The sequence below is a fragment of the Durio zibethinus genome, chromosome 11, assembly GCF_047325235.1.
Source record: "Durio zibethinus cultivar Kanyao isolate XHJ-2024 chromosome 11, ASM4732523v1, whole genome shotgun sequence".
Taxonomy (NCBI): domain Eukaryota; kingdom Viridiplantae; phylum Streptophyta; class Magnoliopsida; order Malvales; family Malvaceae; genus Durio; species Durio zibethinus.
Window position 1 is genome coordinate 2,262,041 of NC_143172.1, and position 21,220 is coordinate 2,283,260.

A 21,220-nucleotide genomic window follows, 5' to 3' on the forward strand; every position below is an offset into this window, starting at 1 on the left:
ATAAACAAAAATTATCTATTTTTAAATAATAATAATTACCGATTTGAACAAATATATCTATTTGTGTTTTTATAGAATTAACTATCCGTCTATTTTTGGACAAACTTAATCAATCAAGCTCAAGCTCCATTAACCACTTAAGTATAGCTATAGTGAATTTTACTACTTTTAATTTAAATGAATGTCTTATCATTTCCCTTTTTAATGTGAGATTATTTTTTATGATTTTAAAAAAAATTTCTAATAATTTGAATTCAAGTCTTTCTTTTTTAAAATTAAAAAAAATCAAAATTGAAATTAATATGATTTTGTCTTTGTGTTATGCGAAAAGGCATGTTCATCACGTATACATACCTACACGAACAAATATATAGCATATAACAAGAATAGATATTACTGATCAATTTTTGCCAATGAAAGCTACCTCTTGCATGTAACTTTTATATTTTTCTCTTGAGCTGCCATTGACAAAAATTTTTGTAATTGAAAAGATTCTAAAGATTTAAGATTAAATCTATAAGTTCGATGTAAACTTTCGTTGAAGTTTCCGTTTTCCCTAATTTAAAACGGAATAATCTTCCTTCACTTAAATTTTTTTATATAAAAGAAATTGAATACGAAACTTAGCTTAAATTTAATTATGTCTAATATCGAACTCAATTATTTTTCTCAAATTAACATTTGATATCTTTTATAAAATTATTATAATATTATAATTACCAAAGAGATCTTATTGTTAAAGTGATTTTATTGATCGAGATTTAAAATTATTTTATTTAGTTAACAATTATCGATTCTTAAAAATCAAATATCATAGTATTTGATATTATTAAAAATCAAATATTATTTTTTAAAAATATGAAAATAATCATACATATTATAATAATTATAAAATAATGGTTTTAATGTTGTTTAAAGATAACAATTTGTAAAAAATTAATAATATTTTATTTGTTTTATAATAAAATACAAATAAATAAATAAATTTGTTGATAGATAAATTAATTTTTATAAATAAATTATGTGAAGAAAATTGAATTAAAAAATAAAATTAATTAATTAAGTTTATAATAAAAGAAAAATAAAAAGATTATTTTATATATAAATATTTAAAAAATACAAAAATTATTTTGAATTTGTCATAATGAATTTTAATTTGAAAATATAAAAAATTACAATATAAAATAATTATAATTTTAGAAGAAATTAATCTTTTAATTCACATATTAAATGAATAATATTAATTATTATAAAATTTACATATCACTTCATCTTAATAATAATGTTTCTTATTTTTTTTATGAGAATTAGATCATTATTCAAGACAAATTACTCTAAATGATTTAAGATTACCTCCTTATAAAATCATTAAATACTTATCAAATATTATAATTTTATCACCGTACGTTTTGAAACGATCACCCATACCAAACATTACCAACACTAAACTTGAATATGGATAAATTATAGCAGCAAGATTTTGTTGTAAAGATAACCTTTTATCTTTTACGTGTATCCAAATTAAAGTGTATCAATGAAAAGAAAATGGGCAAATGAAATAGAAAAAGTAGTTGGCTGCAAAAAAATGTGTCATCTTCCACCACTTGCTTGCCTTTCAAAAAGAGACGCACTAACAAAAACCTTTTTCAGTTCCCATCCATGATTTAACCAATGGCCAAACCAGGTTCCAGCTCAAAAGTATTCTAAAGGTTATCAAAGGAATGAACACCCATTCCATAGGAAAAGAAAAAAAAAAAAGATTTGATAAAAAGTTATTCTCCACCATTTGCATGCGCATGGGACTTGGGATCAAATAAAGTTTGTAAGAACTCGGAACTAAGGACCATGTCTCGCATCTGGAATTACAATGCTTCCATCTGGTTTTGGAATTGAGTAATTGGTTTCTACTGATGTTTCTTTAATAATGAACTTTCAATTTTTAAATAGCCCGAGGAACTTAACACTGAAAAAAATGTTCTATTACATATCCGCAAAATAAGATCAAACAGGTCACAGCTTGCATTATTGGAATTAAATGCCCTGTCTCTGCCCAACTTGACTGCAGCTAAACACATGAGACATGCCTAACAAGTCAGGCTAGCTTCTTGGAAGTTCACAGATAACTCTAGTTCAGGCTCATACGCGTTAAGGGGAGAAAAATATGCGTCAACCATATCTTCAGACACTTTCTCCAGACGGGATGGATCCCACTGCATGCAATGTCAGGTAATCAGTGCACTAGCAAAATTGTTGTTTGTAAAAAATTTATCAGTTTAGAAAATGAAAATCGGAGAATACCTTTGGTGCAAAACATTTATCCACTAATCGTGCCCGAACTCCCTAACATCGAGCATAAAATGGGGTCAATAGAAAGTTACAGTACCAATTTTGAAGGAACCAAGTTTTATTTTGTACCTCCGAGAAGTCATTGGAGATCTGTCTGGTGATAGCTTGAAGGGTCATCTGATACTCGCGGGCAAGACATTGCTCCAGATTTTGGAATCTGCCTTCTCGTATCTGTTATATGGTCCGTTAATCAACCATTAATAGGCTGTGACTCGGGCAATTACTACATTTCTAGAGTTAGTTGGAGCAGGTCTTACAGATCTTAAGGAAACCTTCAAGCTCAATGGTGGAGCTGCTTTTAGTTTCTTCAAGGTTGAAATACACCAGTTGTCTTTTGATCTAGCTGCTTCAGCCTCCTGAAAAGATTAACTAGTTGTTATGAACTATTGACACAGATTCAGTTTGTAAAATTTTACTACTAAACTAACAGAAAACCAAGTGGAGGTGGGATAACCAGCCTGTCCTTAATTATTATTGTAATGGTTTCTGGTTTTTTGCAAATCCTTCAATAATTAAGTATTTAATTTAGTCTTACCAAAGCATTAATAATTTCCTCAACCATGCCATGACCAAAACATTTGTTTAGCATCTCCATCCTGAATGTCGTAATGGCAAAGTGAATTACAACATGCTATGTACAGAAATTAGAAATCGAATTTTAGTATAATTAAAAAAAAAAAAAAAACGTTGGTATGCATATAAACCTGTGAAGAATACTGCTTGAATTGGGACATTTGGGATCACTATATCTAGTCAGAAAAGTTTCCATGGCAGAAAAGTCTTTTGTAGATAATGTACTGAGTTGCTTTTCGATTACAGGAAGCGTCTGGTTATTAGACAAAGAAGAAAAGTCTTAACAGATTACCGGGCTAAAATTGGACAGTCAATACTTGGTACTTATCAACAAGAGATAAGGTTCAGAAGATGGACAAACTGTGCTCAATGAATAGTGAGTTGCAAGTCCACAAGCAAACATTTCTTCTCCGGTAATTGTATCAGCAGTCAGAGCCAGATATTCACCTGTGATGAAAATGCAGTACATTTTTGTTATACGGCAGCAAGAAATATCAGAAATGTTATGAAGTTTGTGCTGATGCAAATCTTCCATCAGTGTAAAAGCATCTGGTTCAAATGGTTTAATAACACCTTACTCAAAAGGTGGTCTAAACTTGAATGGTGTGCAAACTTAAGAGCCTACCTAAGTAACCTGGCAGGCGTGAGAGATAATAAGAAGCCCCGGCATCAGGATGGAAACCAATCAGGACTTCAGGAATACCAAAAACCTGCATTTATCTTTTGTGAGACAGATTGTATTAACAACTAAACTAGCTGATGAAAAGGTAACTGAAACTAAGATAAATGCACAGACAATAATTGCCTTGACGTAGGCTAGGAGAAAGACAGCTTAACTTTGATAGAAAAGAGATTATAATTGAATCAAATTTTAAGAAAGTACTTAATGCTTTTTAAGGCCTCACCAAGTGTTAAGCATTGTAAAGTGATTGTGGATGGTATCAGAGTCTTGTTAAAGGTAGAAACAGCATTGTAAATTAGTTAGATCGGATAATCTAGTAATCTAGTTGCTAGTTGGACAGCTAGAGATACTGGGAAACTTTTACAAAAAAATTGATTTCTTAACATTCCTATTATAGACTTTGATGTCTCCTTTGATTTCCTAGATTAATTGATTCATAAAGTATATGTCCTGAGTACATACGGTCTTATCTGTCGCAACACGATATGAACCATGAACTGAAATCCCTGCACCTCCTCCCATTGTAATGCCATCCAAGATAGCCACCTATTTGCATCAAAAAAGAATTTAAAATGAAACATTATAGTAACTATAGTACAGGAGATTCAAGCCTCAAACTAACTTCTAAAGAACTGAAGGGTGAGACTTGAGACTAGAGTCACCAAATCTGTAAATGGAAAACATTTTCCCAGGCAAAATCTAGTGACAAAAAAATCAGGCAATTAAAAATACAAATTGTCGTGGAGAAGTCCAAATACCGATGCAGATTTTGATGTTTATACTTTATTTACTTGTTAAATCAGAAAGAATAGTAGACTCACATGCGGCTTCAAATATGTACCTAAGAGGTACATGAATCTGTAAAATGTCCTGAAACATTCTTTACATTCTTCCACTCTTCCTGAAGTATACAGTAAAACCATCGTTACAAGATTGTTGGCTGCACGAATCAAATCTTCCCGTATTTCAATTATAGAAAATGGATTTCAATTCGGAGATGTAAGTTCAAAGTTAAAACCTTTGGATAAGGTTATCATGCAATTCCATAGAGTAAATTAAATATGTTTGAATAATTTTCTAATGTTATCCGCTAAAATATATTTTTTAGATCTCATTTTAGAATGTTCTAAACTTTCTCACCTTCATTTATTAATTGATACAGCTTGACGACATCTCCTCCAGAACAAAACGCCCTGCCATTTCCCTTCGAAAACAAAAAAAAAAAAGGTGACCAAGTTTGCTCGGATAAATTTAGGAAAAAATTTCCTTTCTGTTAATAGAAAAAATGCATTACTAGAAAGCCAAAAAAAAAAAAGTTTCTTACAGCTGTGGACTTACCTTGAGTACAACAAAATCAACACTAGGGTCGCTTTCCCAGGATTCATATAATTTATTAAGAAGAAGTCCCTGATAGTAAGTTTTAAAAATGAAAATATTAATGGTATATACTTTTGATAATAAAATAAAAAGAAAAGAAAATGGTAAAAAATGAACAAACCATCGGAGTAGTAAGAGCATTAAGGACATGGGATCTGTTAAGTATGACAGTTCGTGAACTAGCTTGCTCTTCAACCAATACCTTTAAAAAAAAGGGAAAATTTGCTGGTTATCCACTGCTTTAGTTGCCCTTTCAATTGTAAGCAACAAATAGAAGCCATTGTTCTTCAAAAGCTCACCAAGTTGTCACAATTGCCAGAGCTGTTGACGACAGAGCACAGGCTTCTGGTAAATGAGGCAAAACCACGATGCTTGTTGAAAGAACGACTCAATATTTTGAAGCTTTGCATCTTGCTAGCTGTTTCCTTTGAGATTTCTTGAGTTTGTCTTGCCTGCATTTGCTACTGCTGTATATGTCTATGGTTCATTTGCATTGCTAAAGTAATTCATTTAATTTAATTGCCACGTGAATAATAATTTTTCCCCTTACCAAACAAATCATAATCATTTTCTCTTTCCCAAAGGGATTGACCACTACTCTCCCTTTCAACAGTGTGAACATTTTTGGGAACAGAAAGAGAAAGGAACAGGATTAGAACGTAAACTCTCAAATATAACTAGTTAGGTTCCATGCTCCAAGCAAGATTCCAAGTTTTTTCTTGTCTAATTTATCCATTCTTGGAAAAGATTTGTCTACATTCCTCAAAACATGAATCATGAATATCATTGTTATCATAGTCAAAGGAATACACATATGTTATTATTAGATTCTTTGTTTTAGTAACTAAGTTCAATCCTTGCAACCTGATTACCAAAAAAATCAACCATACCATGATGTACGTATAGAACTTCAATATTAAAGTCAAAATTGGTTCCTTCATGCTTTTATCTTGGTTTTTCATGCGTTTAATTAAGCCACAGAAAGTCAAAAATCAAATTTTAATCAGCGTTGGAAACAATGCAACAAATATATATATATATATATATTCATATATATATATATATATATATATATATATACAGAATTAAAACGCACAGCCCAAGGACAGAGCTAGGCATTACTTATTGAACTTCAATATTAAAGTCAAATTTTGGTTCCTTCATGCTTTTATCTTTGTTTTTCATGCGTTTAATTAAGCCACAGAAAGTCAAAAGTCAAATTTTAATTAGCGTTGGAAACAATGCAACAAATATATAATACATAATTAAAACACACAGCCCAAGGACGGAAAGTCAAACAAATATATATATACTTGACGAACCGCATCTTATGTTGCATTCTCTTAAAATGCAATTAAGAATGCCTCCTTCTCCGTTCTTCTCCTTTTGAATTCAATTTTAACTGTGTTTTCTAGTTTTCACACATTTCACCGACCTCCTCCATTAAAGAGCTCAGCAACTTCGAAAATAGTTAAAATTTCCCTGTCTGATACACTGATGAAATATTTTAACTCCTTAAGCATGAAATAGTTTTCCATGGTGTAAAACATGAAAAAGAAATTAGACAAAAGAAGATTGGTAATCGAAATATCCATAAAGCCAAATAGGTTTATTTACATTTCCTTATTAACAAGTACAAGTTCTTTTTTCCAGTCATGAAAACACCCAAAGCCAAATCCCGTATGCAGAAGAAACCAAAGCATCACAATTAAGCATAATCGTCAGAAGCTGGGGATGGGGAATATGACCCAATAAAAATGTCACCATAGATCAGCCCAGCTAACCCTCCTCCAATCAACGGGCCAACCCAATAGATCCAATTATCAGTGAAGTTTCCACTGACAACAGCTGGTCCAAAGGAACGGGCTGGGTTCATTGAACCACCACTGAATGGACCTGCGGCTAAAATGTTAGCACCAACGATAAAACCAATTGCAATGGGTGCGATTATTCCTAGAGAACCTTTCCTGGGGTCAGCCGCCGTGGCATATACGGTGTACACTAGGGCAAATGTTATCACAATCTCCATTACAAGGCCTTCAAGAGCGTTCATTCCTGAAGCAACGCTGTGGGTTGGTATGCTCTGCAAGATTCAAACCATTGAAGAATTCGAGTAAATTAGAACTTTAGTCTGGTCTGAAGAAAAGTCAACAATAATAGGGCAGGTTCAGCCCAAAAATTCGTTCTTTGACTTGACCTTAGACCTAGCCCGTTAATTTTAAAACTTTCTCAAAACTTAAGATCAGTTCTCATTTCTCATCAAAGAACAAAAAAAAAAAGTGACTTTTTTTTATCCTTGTAAAAGGTATTTTTCTTGTTTTTACTAAGCTTAATTCCTTTTATGACTGATTAAAAAAAAAAATTTTAAAGCATACTCTTTCGTATCAATTTGATGCATTCAAAATTTTATTTTTTTGGTACTTTTCACAAGGATCGAATTTTAATTGACTGATTTTTTTTTTCCTTTGTGATTGTAATATAGAAACCATTTTAAGTTTTTACTTGCTATAATTAAGTTCTTCAATTCCCTACCAATCCGTTAGTAACAAACTGGAGAAGAAGGCAAGCAACAATGGAGCCAAGGCATTGGGCAATCCAGTAGAAAAAGCCAGTTAAGATGGTGATGTTGCCTCCAACGGCCAGTCCAAAGGTGACGGCTGGGTTTAAATGGCCACCAGAGATATTGGCTGCAATGGATACCCCAACAAATAAGGCAAATGCATGAGCCACAGCTATGGCCACAAGGCCTGGTGAGTCTAGAGCTGCATCGGACGTGAGCTTGCCTATAAAAAAAAATAAAAAACAATTTTAGTTAGCTACATCTCAAAAAAATTTATCCATACACAATCTTGTTATTTTTAGTTTCAAGGACGGAGATTAATTTTGCACTCTTGCCATAAGCAATAGCCGATCCAACACCAGCAAAGACAAAAAGCAAGGTGGCAATGAATTCAGACAAGTAAGCCTTGAGGGACCCAACACTGGAAGAATCACCAAAGCTACCGAAAGCTAACTTAACCATTTTGGCTCACAAAAACAAAGAGGAAGATTCAGAAACTGAGCTCAACACTGAGAAACCAGAAACCTGTGCCTCTCTACGCTTTTCTTTGGGTGAGTTTACAATTTATATATATATATATATATATATATATATATATATATTTATCGATAGATAGAAAGCTTATTAGCTAGTAGGTTAAGAAAAAAGAGCCATCGCCGGCACCGACTATGGGACCTACAGGAGTGACTGGCACCGTCCGATTGGCAACCGACCAACCGTCTTATGATAAATTATATAGGAATTATGAGCATAAGACAACTGACTTAACTAGTAATTTATGAAGAAATAGACAATGGTTTCCTTTTAAAAACTCTGAAGGATAAGTGTGTTTGCTATGGAATATTATGAAAGTATGCTCCTTTACATTATTGCTAGAGGTCCGATGTCATTTTCCTCCTAGCTTTATTAAATACAAATTGCGAGGTTGCTCGAACAATAATGCCAATGATTATGTTTAAAAATAATTAGAGGGAGTTTAATGTGCTAGCTAGGGACCTTAGGATTTATCATTTATGTATTTTGTCATGAAAAGAAAAAAAAAACTAATAAAAAAATTACAAATAAAATAAAAAAATTATAAATATTGAAATTTAAATTTTAAACTTAGATTGATTCTACCGACATTTTATCACATGCGCCAAACATCAATATCTTCATAGCTTATATCAGTGGTCGTCGCAAGTTAATTAGAGTTTTTGTACATGAATTTGTTGTTGGGGTTGTAATTTAATTAGATAATCTCTAAAAATCAAATTGTTTAATTAGTTTTCTCGTGATCAATGAAAGAATAAGAAATTAATTAATTTATCCATGAATTTGCAAAGTGATCATCATAGTGATAATTATTTTATTAGGCTTACGAACACAAGAATAAAATAAAATGTGGATAGATTTCAAAGTTTCTTTGAGAAAGAAATTTTTTGGAGCGCTTTGAAGCAGTATTTTTTATGTCTAGGTTGACTAGCTAGTGGAAATGCTTTAGCATTGTGCCTTTTATTGCTCTCTGCCATGGTGGAAATCTCTTTAGCTTGAAATTTATCCATGAATTTGCAAAGTGATCATCATAATGATAATTATTTTATTAGGCTTACGAAGACTAGAATAAAATAAAATGTGGATAGATTTCAAAGTTTATTTGAGAAAGAAATTTTTGGAGCGCTTTGAAGCAGTATTTTTTATGTCTAGGGTGGCTAACTAGTGGAAGTGGTTTAGCATTGTGCCTTTTATTGCCCTCTTCCATGGTGGAAATCTCTTTAGCTTGAAATTTTGTTAATTGCAAAGTTTAATGTTTTTCTAACATCATTTTGATTGGATGCAATAATGCCTAGCCTTTGTTTTATTCAAAATAGAGGGAAAAAAAAGGGTTTTCAAGCAAGACAAAATTGATCACCAAATGCATCCTTCAGTCTTGTCACTATAAATTAAATCCCAGCCTCAAGTAGGCAAAAAGCAAGCATTTTGTTGGGACCAAGTCTTTCCAGAATTTAGCCTTGACTGCAAGGGAACTGCATTTCCGAAAATTGTAATTGTGGTGGTTATGGTGTGAAACTGTGAATGCTTGAATAACTGATCATCTTTGTACCCAGTTCAAATACTTACATAGGAGTGCTATTTATGGCATATTTTTCATTTTTTTACAGCAATTTGGTGGTTAACGGAAAATTGTGTGTTAAAATAATGGCAATGGTGGATCTCAAAAGCAAAAGTTATTGCCCCAAAGTCCCGAAAACATGATATGACTTTCAACAAATTACTTGCTGCTTTCATTCGAATTCATCATGCAAGATCTTTTTATATGGATAGAAAATATGGGAAATGGGAGTTACTTTAAATGCTAAATATGAGAAAAATAAGATTTGGACATTCCTACAACCCTTTCTTTTCTCTAAACTTTTAAGTAAAATACTCTTTTTAACTATTAAACTAATTTATGATTTGAATACGAGTTAATTTAATTAATTCATAAATTCACATTTAAAAATTAATATTTAATTTTAAAATTTAAATATTCGTATTTATAATTTTTTTTTTATTTTCAAACTGAGATATGACTGCACAATATTAACCATCAAACTTAAAATCAATTAACAATAAGTGAAGAGACTCAATCTGAATATAAAATTATAAGATATTAAAAATCTATTAGATATGAGATAATTCACTTTAATAAACTCTCATTACATGTAAGCGAAGATGAATTTATCAATGCTGCACTTTTTTTCTTAGCAAGAACAAGTTACGATAGAATGCATTTTTTTTTTATCTCAACGAAATGGATAAAATGACTATTTCGATTTCAAAAATATTTATGATATTCAATATCTTGTCGATGGCTTCTCTTGCATTATTAAGTATGAGTGATTTTGTTAAAGAGTTGATAGTCTTTTTTAGAATAATTAGCAACCAAAAATATTTTTTAATATAAAAAATAGTAATTATTTTCATAATGGCAATTGAATGATATTAACTCATATTTATTCATTATGTATGTTACGTTAAATGTTCTATGAATATAAGCTATTTAATGCTCAAAGTTCTTATTTTATTGATTCTGGAATACAAGAGTTATTTGTTTTAATCTCTATATTTCTATAAGTAATAGGTCATATTACGTATAGATGAAGATAAAAAAACTCTTTCACATATTATGTGTAGATAAAGATAAAAAAAATTTTTCACGTGATAAATTAAAAAATGACAACGAAAAAATTTTTTTAACTTGATACCATGTTAAACATCAAACTCACAATTAATTAATAATAAATGAAAGAACTCAACTTAAATATAAAATTACGTTATATTAAAAATTTGTTAAATAGGAGATAATTCACTTTAATATTAAAAAAATATATGTACGAAATTAAAATTTATTTTAAAGTGTCCACCTATCAGCAATTTTAGCATGCAGTTACTTGGTTGGCATCAATCCCTGTTGAGTTGTTTCCCTTTAATTACTTTTTCTTTTGGATCTTTTTCTTGTTTGAAAATTTGGGTTTTTTCTCGACGTTGTAATCAAAAATTCAGCACAAGGGAGGACCGAAGACATGTCAATTGTCATGCCATACTTCACAACTTGGCATCGGGCCATTGATTGTAACCAGTCATGGTATTGTTAAGGCTTGGATGCTTTGTCTTGAACAAGGAATCTAATCCAATTAATCTCATATGTTACTCTCCTGACTGACTTACCAGGCAACAGAATTCTGGCAAAGTCAAGTCAGTGAAGAGTAGCCACATACTGTAGAAATCCCACTGATTTGCAACTTTCTTATTTTCAAATTTCTAACGGTACCTTTTTTCTAATTCACTTTTTCTAGAGATAAAAGAAAAAAAAATAGAGACAGAAAAGATCAGGTGAAATAACTCTTCACATTGAATGCACTCAACAACTCTGAAGTGATCAAATTGAATACAATGCAGGCAACTAGCTGGTCCCATTGTGGGTGATAAGTTTACTTCACATTCTTTTCTCTTTACAAACTTAATTCCATGTTCAAACGTGAGCATTCAACTTTTCTTTACAAACTATCTCTAAAGTCTTGTGCCTTTTATTACAACATCTTATAATCTTTGTCGGGTGTCGTTTATTTTTGTGACATTGAAACTTGTTATTGGATTGTGTGGGAGCAATAACATATAATACTCTGTAAATAATTATTATAATGTGAAAGCTTGGAATAGTGTGTAGAGTTGATTACACAGGAAATGGATGGCTTCCGTTTAGATCAGGAAGAAGCAGTTGCAGCAGGAAGAGGAAAGAAAGAGACTGAAGAGTCTTCTTGGTCATCACATCCACATTTTCAGGCACAACATAGGCGCTCTAAAAGGTAACCTTCACCTTACAGGTTTCTTATGTTGTTATATCAACTTGTTGGTAATAATCAACCGAGAATATGGAATCAAGTTTATGTAAAGGACAGGAGGGTATTCTGAGTTTTAGATACGTTGGACACTGTTCCTTGCTTGGAAGTATTGTTATTTAGGGAATTATTTTAACTGTCAATTTTTCTGGAGTTTTAAGGGTTTATTTTTCTTTGTACTTGAATAGTGTTTGCATTTTTTTTTTTCAATTTTCTCTTGTAATGTGGTATTTTCATAACTCATGGATTAGACTCTTAGTGTGCCCTTAACTTGATGAGCAATGGGATCTAATAAGTCAGAATATGGAGCAATCGGATATATGGATATCATCCCCTCTTGACCTTGGCTTACGGCTCTCAATTGAGGTGAAGCAGGGTTCAGGAGAATGACTGCATTCTTTTTTGTTTTGCCCCGATAGAGAATTACTGATTGATTGCTAAAGCTCAGCAATGAGCATATGAACCTCAAATTTTGATCTAATTACCTTGGTCATTTTTAGCGGAATGGTTTAGAAATTATAGCATCAGAAATTACACTTCATATTTTTAGCTTTTCACCATTCTGCTTCATCTGCAAGCTTCATTGAGCTTGCTCTGACAGTGAAGTGACAAATAATAAGGTCCTCAATAAGACTTTTGACAAATTGTAATTCTTGTAATTAACCATTAAGTTCTTACAAGGTTGATTTGATTAAATTTTAGTATTGCAATTTTGAGCATATAGTCTTTCCGTTGACTTATTGTAATTCTCAGTGTCAGTTAAATATCATTCTGACTGTTCTAGTACTATTCTTACTTTTCTTTCAGTGCGTCGGACAGAAATTCGGATGTTTCAAGAGGTGGAATTTTGCATCCCGGGAAGAAAGAGCAGAATGAACTATATGTGAGAATACAATTTCTGAACATGCCAAACTATGGCTATTCAATCTCATGTTATATCTTTTTGGCTTCAAGCTCTTCGCATTGTTACATTATAGAGGACTTAAACCATATATAGCCTCGAATTGCAGCGTTGAAAGAGAAGTATGAATACTTCTTCTTTGTTTTGCCATTTTATTGTTTTTCAAATGTGAAAATTGCAGGCATCTCCATTATCAACAAGGGCTTATAGGACTCGAAGTCCTCTTCATGACCGCTCTGCTTATAGCAACAAGAGTACTTCATGGAACCAGCGAGCCTCTTTGGAGAAAGATGTAAGCCTTGAAATTAGATAGCTTTCTTGGATTAGAATGTCGCTTCTGTAAATACAGAACATTCACATAAATAGATGAATGTTGCTGAGATGAATCAATGTGTAACTTTGCTTTTTCAGTTGTCACAACCTTCCTTCATAAATAGATGACTGAAATTAATTATCTACATCATACTGCAAATACAGTAAATAACGTGAGAGGGCCATTTTAAATACTTTAAAGTGTTTGGCTGAATGGCTGGAAAGTGTATTCATGTATCGAGATGGAGTAAAAATTCTATGGTTAAGGTGATGCCTTGGACCATAAATGGGTACTGACCCTTTATGTATTCTGTGAGAGACTTCATGTGCACTGTGCACATAAAACAATGGCTTCTTAATGCTTAATGGTTGTATTTTGATTTCTTTGCCGCATAATTTTCAGCAATAGCATAACCATGGTTTTCCCATTTTCAGATTGAACTGCTGCAATTACGTTTGCAACAAGAAAAATCTATGCGAACAATTCTTGAGAGAGCAATCGGGAGGGCTTCAAGCACTTTATCTCCAGGACATAGACATTTTGCTGCACAGGTAACATTAACTATGAGAATGTGACTTCTTAGCTGTTGCTGAAAACTGATCCTCAGCAAATATTATGCTGCTTTTCCTCCAATATTTTTTCATCAAACAAGAAAAGTCCCTCATTGTTAAAACTCCTTATGTAAAGGTGTGTGTTTTATTAACAAAGATAAAACCAACGATGCAACAGCTAGGCACACAGAATTGCTCATGTTTCTGACTAAAAAGAAAAATAAATCAATAAAAACATTTCAAAATTTCAGAGGTTTTGCTAGAAATCACTTCTGCAAAAATATAAGACCTTGGTCTACTCTCATCAGGTTTCATTCTCTACAAGACAAAATTTACAATTCAACGTGTAAATATTTCCAAAATTTTTCCAGATCTTGATACTTTAAATTGCCTGAATCTATTAAAACTCTTGAAATTTGTTTAACAAGTTTCACATCTTTCTAAATCCTTACGTGAGTTATCTAGAGGGCACTCTGCTTGAAAATAGCTTGACAACTGTATTGGTTAATTTCAGACAAAGGAATTGATTGGGGAGATCGAGCTACTTGAGGAAGAGGTTGCAAACCGTGAGCAACATGTATTATCCCTTTACAGGAGTATTTTTGACCATTGTGTTAGTCGGCCCCCTTCTGAGCAAAGCTCAGGCAAGGCTTCTCCTGCTCATACAAAGCATACATCAAGGAAACACCCCAGTATTATTTCAAGTGCATTTTGTTCATCAAAAAAGTTTCCTCTGAGACCTTTGCAAGCTCTAGTTTCCACAAATGACTCGGGGAAAAGAATCTCTAGAAGTAATGACGCTTCACAGTTCTGTGGCAAAAATGACATTCTATATGACAAGACATGTTCTCAGCCAGTTAAGGTGAGAAATGTGGGTACTCTAATTTTCTTTTTATTTTTTGTTATGTTCATTCTAAAGCTAATTTTGAAATTAGTTTGTAAAAATTAAGAGTTGCATACTTCTGACATTATCAAGGGCTTTGACGTCATAGATGTTAGGGCATCTTTAGCAAGTGCTCTCTCACACTATTCTGCATGCAATTTAAACTGCGTGACAAATCAAAGGGAAGAACACAAAACTGCAAGATTTAACAGATCCTATATGCAGAAATAACAAACTGGTTTACCTAGCAATTGATTTGAGAAAGATGGCTTTCCCAATATTTGATATGTTGCTTAGACTGAATTGAAATTTAATTCATCCTTGTTTAATATATATACCAATGAGAAAATTAAACACAATGATTGTGTTCATTTGTGGGACATCCACTATGCATTTTGTACAATACTTTGTGCTTCATATGGCTGGCCTGTCATATAATGCCATGCATGTTGTTTTCCAGAGTCCAGACATTTATTATCCTCACTTAACTTTTAGGCTCATGAGAAGGTTCAGGGTATGGAAAAAACCTCAGCGCTGCGGAACTTGAAAGATCATCAGTACCAATGTCCAAGCAAGTTGTCTGAGGAGATGGTCAGATGTATGGCAGCAGTATATTGCTGGCTTCGTAGTGCAACATCTTTGAATTCTGAGAAAAACCGATCACCTTTATTGTCAAGATCATCAACTAATGTTGTACTTCCTAGACGTGGCGTTGGAGAGGACCAAGATTTCTCTTGCACGTCCAATGTTGAAATATCTTGGATATCAACTGATAAGAGCCAATTTTCTCGTGCATCTTATGCCATTAGTAACTACAGGTTGGTTTATTATAGATACATATATAACTAAGCAAATATGGAGAGATTAGATAGAGATAGACAGTGAAAAGGCTGAGAGAAGAGAAAAACAGGGGAATGCTGTGTGTTGAGGAAATTAAGGTGCCCATTGCAGCATAAATTTTGGCGAAAGTCTTCCCAAAGCTCAAGTAACATAAGAGAAACTTCTGGATTTTTTTTTTCTTGCGATGCAAATCAAATGGTTTAATGGTTCCTTATCTTTATTAACCTACAGTATTTTCCTCTTATATTCACATTTTTGCATCATTGGTTAAATTTCAGAGCTCTAGTGGAACAGCTAGAAAAAGTGACGGTGAGTCAGATGGAATATAATGCCCAAATTGCATTCTGGATCAATGTGTACAATGCTCTTGTTATGCATGTAAGCTTCTATTTGTTTAAAAGCTCATTGATTTTTTCATTTTCCTTTTACTATACTTAACTCTCTTATTTGCCTTCGACAGGCATATTTATCATATGGAATTCCCCACAGTTCTTTGAGACGGTTAGCCTTGTTTCACAAGGTAGTCCTTTTCTTTATCTAAACCAAAAACAAATTGTTCAGGTCTCCTCTTCTTTATCTTAATGGAAGACTATTTCCTGAAAGATGCTTTATATGATTCCTCCAAACAACTGTTGTTAACAAGTGGCAGTAATATATTTTGGGGATTGGATGCATCTTCAATATCGTTTCATTATGCATGTGTGTATGTGTTGGGGGAGCTGATGCAGCTTCATTCTTCAGTCAGTATTCTTTCTTCATTTTGATCAAGTCGGTTATTAGGCGATAAAACTGAGAGGTTTTTCTGTGTAGTGCAGGCTGCATACAACATTGGTGGCCATATTATAAGTGCAAATGCCATAGAGCAGCCAATATTCTGCTTCCGCACACCTCGAATCGGACGGGTACTACTTTTTGCTTCTAGCAGTACCTAACTGAAATGTTACTATTTCATAACCTTGCATTATTCAGAAAATGTTGGTCTGATTCAATATGCTATAATTTGGTTTCTGATCTATCATTTGTTTCACATCATTCCCCTCCATTAACGATGATCTCACAACTTCATATGATCCTTTAATTCCTCGTTCTTGGCTCTGATGTGATCAATATGTGTGAGTTATTTACCGGTGTAACCTTTTATCCTTTGAATTCTGGAAATTTGTTTGTAATTGGGAATTTTGGAACTGGGGTTCCTTTGCTCACTTGGCTTATATATCAGTCACTGAGCCAAGAAACAGCAGTAGTATGGTAAAACCAGAAAGAGTCATTAGCTTGCTCTTAGTTCACTAACTTCTTGTAATGGAAATCACCTACCATAGCTTCTTTTGATGCATGGAAAAATTCCAGTTTCCTGATATTCACATATTTTCTTTTGTTTAAAAAACAGTGGCTAGAGGCCATCCTCTCCACTGCCTTAAGGAAAAAATCTGGTGAAGAAAGGCAGTTTATCAGTTCAAAATTTGGTCTTCCATATTCCCAACCATTTGCCTGCTTTGCTCTATGTACTGGAGCATTTTCTGATCCTGTGGTAAATTCTACTTCTCTTTTACATGGTAATGTGGTATGACTTCGAAGATTGTCAGACCACCATTTAATAGGGTTTACACATAGTTGATCCATTTCTAAGTCATATTACTTGATTTTTCAAGGCATGCTTTCTTGACATTGCCACCACATCTTAACCTGTTCACTGCTCATTTTAATGTCTGTAGCTAAAAGTTTACACAGCATCAAATATTAAAGAAGAGTTAGAAGTTGCAAAAAGAGAGTTTCTTCAAGCAAATGTGGTTGTGAAGAAGTCAAAGAAAGTATTTCTACCAAGAGTGCTCGAAAGGTTTGCAAAAGAAGCCTCTATCAGCTCGGATGACCTGTTGAACTGGGTTATTGAAAATGTTGACAAAAAGCTCCACAATTCAATACAGAAATGTATCGACGGTAAATCCAAGAAGAAGTCATCATATGTTATTGATTGGTTGCCTTATAGTTCAAGATTCAGGTATATTTTCTCAAAAGACTTGACAGAGAAACCATGGTGGGTGTGAGCTTGACTCTAGACAATTAAAGAGGTTTCTCCACGTCTTGTAAGCAATGAAACACAGCTTTTGGCTGAGGGGTGAGGTATCCTATTATCTTTACTTGTAATTCCAAGTCCATTCATTGTACATCCTAATCTTCGCTTTAACATATTCTTGCTCAATCTAGAATTAGTACCTTCTTGGGAAAAACAGTGCCAAGTTTAGCTACGAGTCTATGACATTTCTTATCTTGTGAGATCCTAATTGTTATGAGACAGTAATTACTGAATTTCGGCATCTGTAATAGTCTTTAGTTGAGTTTCAATATTTCCAACTAAATTCTTATCAAATGAATCACTGTAATATAGGCTTTACCTAGGTTTTGAACTTCAGCATGTTGGTCACAATCTATTTATGTCATCTCAAAATCTTTCTAAGTTTTCCAAATTAACTTTAAAATTGAAAAAGTCAACATTTTTAGAGGAGGTTCTAACCTTTCTCATTTTGGCATATATTCATAAGAGAACCATGTGCATCTTAACCAAATCCAAAAATGAAACCAGAGACCAACCTCCCTCCTTTCGGGCATAACCCTTTCCGTAAGAGCAGTCGACTATTACACTTTGTGTTAGTAACTGATGTTGCTGTGCATAGGCTTCACTAACATCCTTCAAATCAAATTCATCTCAGGTACACCATATCCATCAGGTTTGTGGCACACTGACCTGCTGCAGTCAGCCTTTGAGCATGAACTCAAGTTCTCCCTCAAATTTGGCGAGTTCCATTCGAAATCATTGACAGTCTCATCCTGAGATATCCTGTTGAGATTAAGATAAAGATAGTATTGAATACTTTAATTTGCTAAAAGCTCCAGTAGAGTAAGTCCCTTCCCGCCCATGTAATACAAACACTTAATCTCCTCAAGATTAGCCAAAGATTTAACACAAACAGCTACTTTAAAGAAGAACATCTGAGAAAATATTGAACCATAATCTCAACCCTAACCAACAATTAGCTCTCATAACTCACATCTAGATCTTTGGTCTTTTTATTCTATTATTACTTAATTTCTTCAACTTATTGCTATGGTTCGGAATTTACATGTACAAATCTCTAAATGGTAAACCCTAAAGTTTTTATATGTTGACAATGCAATTTTCAAAATCAAATATTTACCCTTATGCTCATATAGGCACTGATCAAGTTGAGATGCTGTCTTATATATAATGCGGAAGAAATATTATACAAGAATGCACTTCAACAGCTATTTGGTCCAAGAAAGCTTCAATTTCTGGGTTGGTTTCTCTTGCTGGGAGCGTCATGAAGAAAAGCTTGCATTAATAAGGAAATAATAGAGCGGTGGAGAGAGCATGTTCATGAAAAAGCGCAACCGGGGATTTCGAAAGCTTCTGGCGGTAGAAGTATCATTGTCAAAAAGGACTCTGATTTTGAGTTGTTTACCATAAATCTTATAGAGCATGTACGTATTAATCTTGTGGGATATCAAAGAAAACACTAATGATACTTAAATGGTTTCGATATCGTGAATGAGACACGCAAGCCAACAATAAGTCAGAGATGAAAAAAACCATCAGACACTTCCATCAAATTCGAACAGCATAAGCAGAAGAAATTCGCTTTTTTAAATACCAGATGCTGAAAGTTAATTAAGCCACCAAACAACAAAAAGAAATGGGAGATTTGATGGTAGTATCTAGCAGAAATATCTTGTGGGTTTCAACCTGTAAATGTCAAAATTAGATTGCAATCTAAAGCAAATTGAAGACGGAGCTTGCTCCTAACAAGTTTTCTTTTTCTACCTTTTTAATCTAGGATGGGGCAGGGGGGTTACAAACGGTCAAGGTGAATTCACGATTTTTAGATTCTTAAGAAATCTCAAATCTGGTAGTGGAGACCAAACAGGAAAGCCCGGCATTCTAGACTAGAATAAGCAACAGATAATCATTATATGGATACCTTAAACATGACATAAGAACCTAAAGAACGATGTCCCCTCTATATTGCAGCACATTATTTAAGTCTGGATACGTTTGTTCTTAATCAAGTATCAGAAAGGCTTAAATTGTACAACACCAAGATTATGCAACATGAACCAATTTCACATTTCCGAACCTGACTTTGATTATTTATAAATTAAAATCTGAATCAGATTAAACAAGAGAAAACCATCTAATCAACATTATGAACAATATATGGCTATCAACATTCAAGGAACTTATTGCTTTCATACTACATATGATAACAAATGACTGCAGCTAGAATTTTTTAAAGAAGAAAAAACGCATTTCCTTAGCTCTGTTAGACTAGTTCTATCACTCCGTGGGAAATTGCCAGGCAATGATTTGTCACCCCTATGTGTATGAGTAAGTACTAATCGCAAATTAGAGAAAGAATAAAATTCATAAGACAAAGGAGAATCAAATTAAACCAGTTAGCTAGAACTCTACATTAACTTATCAAGGAAGATAAGAAATGGCTGTTGAAACGATTTCAAGCTACTGTTGATTGAAGAAGGGTGCGTATAGAACTCTCTCTTCCATCATACCAGACTGGATGACCCTATGTTACAGGACTGTGTTTAAGTCTGCTAAGAGCTAACTCCAGCAATGCCCAGCTCAGTCGCAGTCACATTAGGACATAAACCTGCACATAATATTGCCTTCAAAAATAATATTAGAATTATGTCCAGAATAAGATGCAGTTATGTGGTTTTAATCGTCCTTTGCTATACACACCCCTTCGCAAGTAAACAATAACGCTTAACAGCACATGAAAATGCTCATAAGTCAATAGATGAATGTATAGCCATACAAAGGGTCTGAAAACAAAATCAATAACTGCTCAAATCAAGATTGGAGGAACTTCAGACATTTCAAGCCCCTTCTCAGAACATCAAACACATAGTTAAAAGTGCCTAATAATTTCCCCACCTACACTCAGCTGGTTTTAAAAGTATAGTCAATGCATGTGCCTGATCACATAGTTATCACAAATTTATTTTTCATTTTCTCTAGCTCCAAATTCTAGAAGCAGTTAGCTAACACCCAATAAGAAAAATATGAAACCAAATTTTAATTACCATGTCCTTGTGGATGTTTCATATCTTAGAGATGCAGGACAATCTGAAGCAAGGTGATAATTGATACTTTCATGTATATCCTCAAGAAAGCAAGTTGTCACGGGATGTGTCCGGCCTTGTCCAGTAATCACAGGGTAAATCCTAAACATCTCGAGAATAAATCAGAAAAAACCGTAGTGGACCTAAACATTTTGAGCATAAGTCAAAAACTAGGAGAAAAAGAAGGTGAGGAAGGGATGGAGATCAAAGCAAGCTTATATAACCTGAAAACGAGTGATGAGTAACACCTACACTTTTACAGAAAACTAAAAATAAACATACATACATAAGAATAACTTTCAGTTTGGGTTAGCTATGGGCAGATTGCTTCTCAATCAGGTTCTTCAAAACAATGAGTAAGAAAATCACCCTGCTTAGGAGAAAGAAACAAGTCAATATCATTTAGCAAATTTGGGCTTTGTATGTATCAGTACCGATTGAAAATTGTATAAGCTGATACGGCTCCAACCTCAAAAAGTAATTTAGTATATACCAGCCATTTCCCTTATGGGTATGGTCAGATTGAACTCCCGCAAACGTTCTACACGACTTGACTAGCCCTACAGGATGAACTTGCGATTTTTTTTCAGAACCGCAAGAACTTGTGCTTGTTATAAATGATGGCAACAACTTCCTGACGAGACAATTACATATAGATGAACATATTATTTGTAACTTA

At 33.4% G+C, this 21,220-nt stretch overlaps 3 protein-coding genes and 1 long non-coding RNA gene across 5 annotated transcripts; 1 reads left to right on the plus strand and 3 right to left on the minus strand.

Annotated features, from left to right (window-relative positions):
- Window positions 1-1,588: 1,588 nt before the first annotated feature.
- Window positions 1,589-5,577, minus strand: LOC111291458 (3-hydroxyisobutyryl-CoA hydrolase-like protein 1, mitochondrial). 2 transcript variants are annotated; one of them, XM_089767631.1, is made up of 14 exons: window positions 5,278-5,577; window positions 5,100-5,180; window positions 4,940-5,008; window positions 4,742-4,805; window positions 4,423-4,541; window positions 4,064-4,147; window positions 3,545-3,629; window positions 3,281-3,366; window positions 3,051-3,172; window positions 2,882-2,942; window positions 2,604-2,702; window positions 2,416-2,517; window positions 2,299-2,340; window positions 1,589-2,210 (listed from the first exon to the last, which is right to left on the minus strand). In XM_089767631.1, exons 1-14 carry the CDS (start codon window positions 5,434-5,436, stop codon window positions 2,085-2,087), a joined length of 1,299 nt encoding a protein of 432 aa, XP_089623757.1. In that variant the 5' UTR covers window positions 5,437-5,577; the 3' UTR covers window positions 1,589-2,084. The 2 variants fall into 2 exon arrangements, with proteins under 2 accessions (XP_089623757.1, XP_089623758.1); XM_089767632.1 differs by having other exon boundaries at window positions 4,423-4,502; window positions 5,278-5,574.
- A 983-nt stretch (window positions 5,578-6,560) lies between these two features.
- On the minus strand, window positions 6,561-8,087 carry LOC111290583 (putative aquaporin TIP-type RB7-5A). The gene is made up of 3 exons (XM_022881939.2): window positions 7,874-8,087; window positions 7,511-7,761; window positions 6,561-7,061 (listed from the first exon to the last, which is right to left on the minus strand). The coding sequence occupies exons 1-3, from the start codon at window positions 7,998-8,000 to the stop codon at window positions 6,687-6,689; spliced, it is 753 nt and encodes a 250-aa protein (XP_022737674.2). The 5' UTR covers window positions 8,001-8,087; the 3' UTR covers window positions 6,561-6,686.
- A 3,304-nt stretch (window positions 8,088-11,391) lies between these two features.
- On the plus strand, window positions 11,392-17,749 carry LOC111290042 (uncharacterized). Its single transcript, XM_089767633.1, has 11 exons — window positions 11,392-11,866; window positions 12,707-12,782; window positions 12,982-13,092; window positions 13,548-13,664; window positions 14,179-14,526; window positions 15,043-15,365; window positions 15,666-15,765; window positions 15,848-15,907; window positions 16,203-16,289; window positions 16,775-16,915; window positions 17,100-17,749. Exons 1-11 carry the CDS (start codon window positions 11,745-11,747, stop codon window positions 17,427-17,429), a joined length of 1,815 nt encoding a protein of 604 aa, XP_089623759.1. The 5' UTR covers window positions 11,392-11,744; the 3' UTR covers window positions 17,430-17,749.
- A 2,057-nt stretch (window positions 17,750-19,806) lies between these two features.
- Window positions 19,807-20,643, minus strand: LOC149515970 (uncharacterized). The gene is made up of 2 exons (XR_016346152.1): window positions 20,503-20,643; window positions 19,807-20,066 (listed from the first exon to the last, which is right to left on the minus strand). It is a non-coding gene; the product is annotated as an uncharacterized LOC149515970 (long non-coding RNA).
- Window positions 20,644-21,220: the final 577 nt, after the last annotated feature.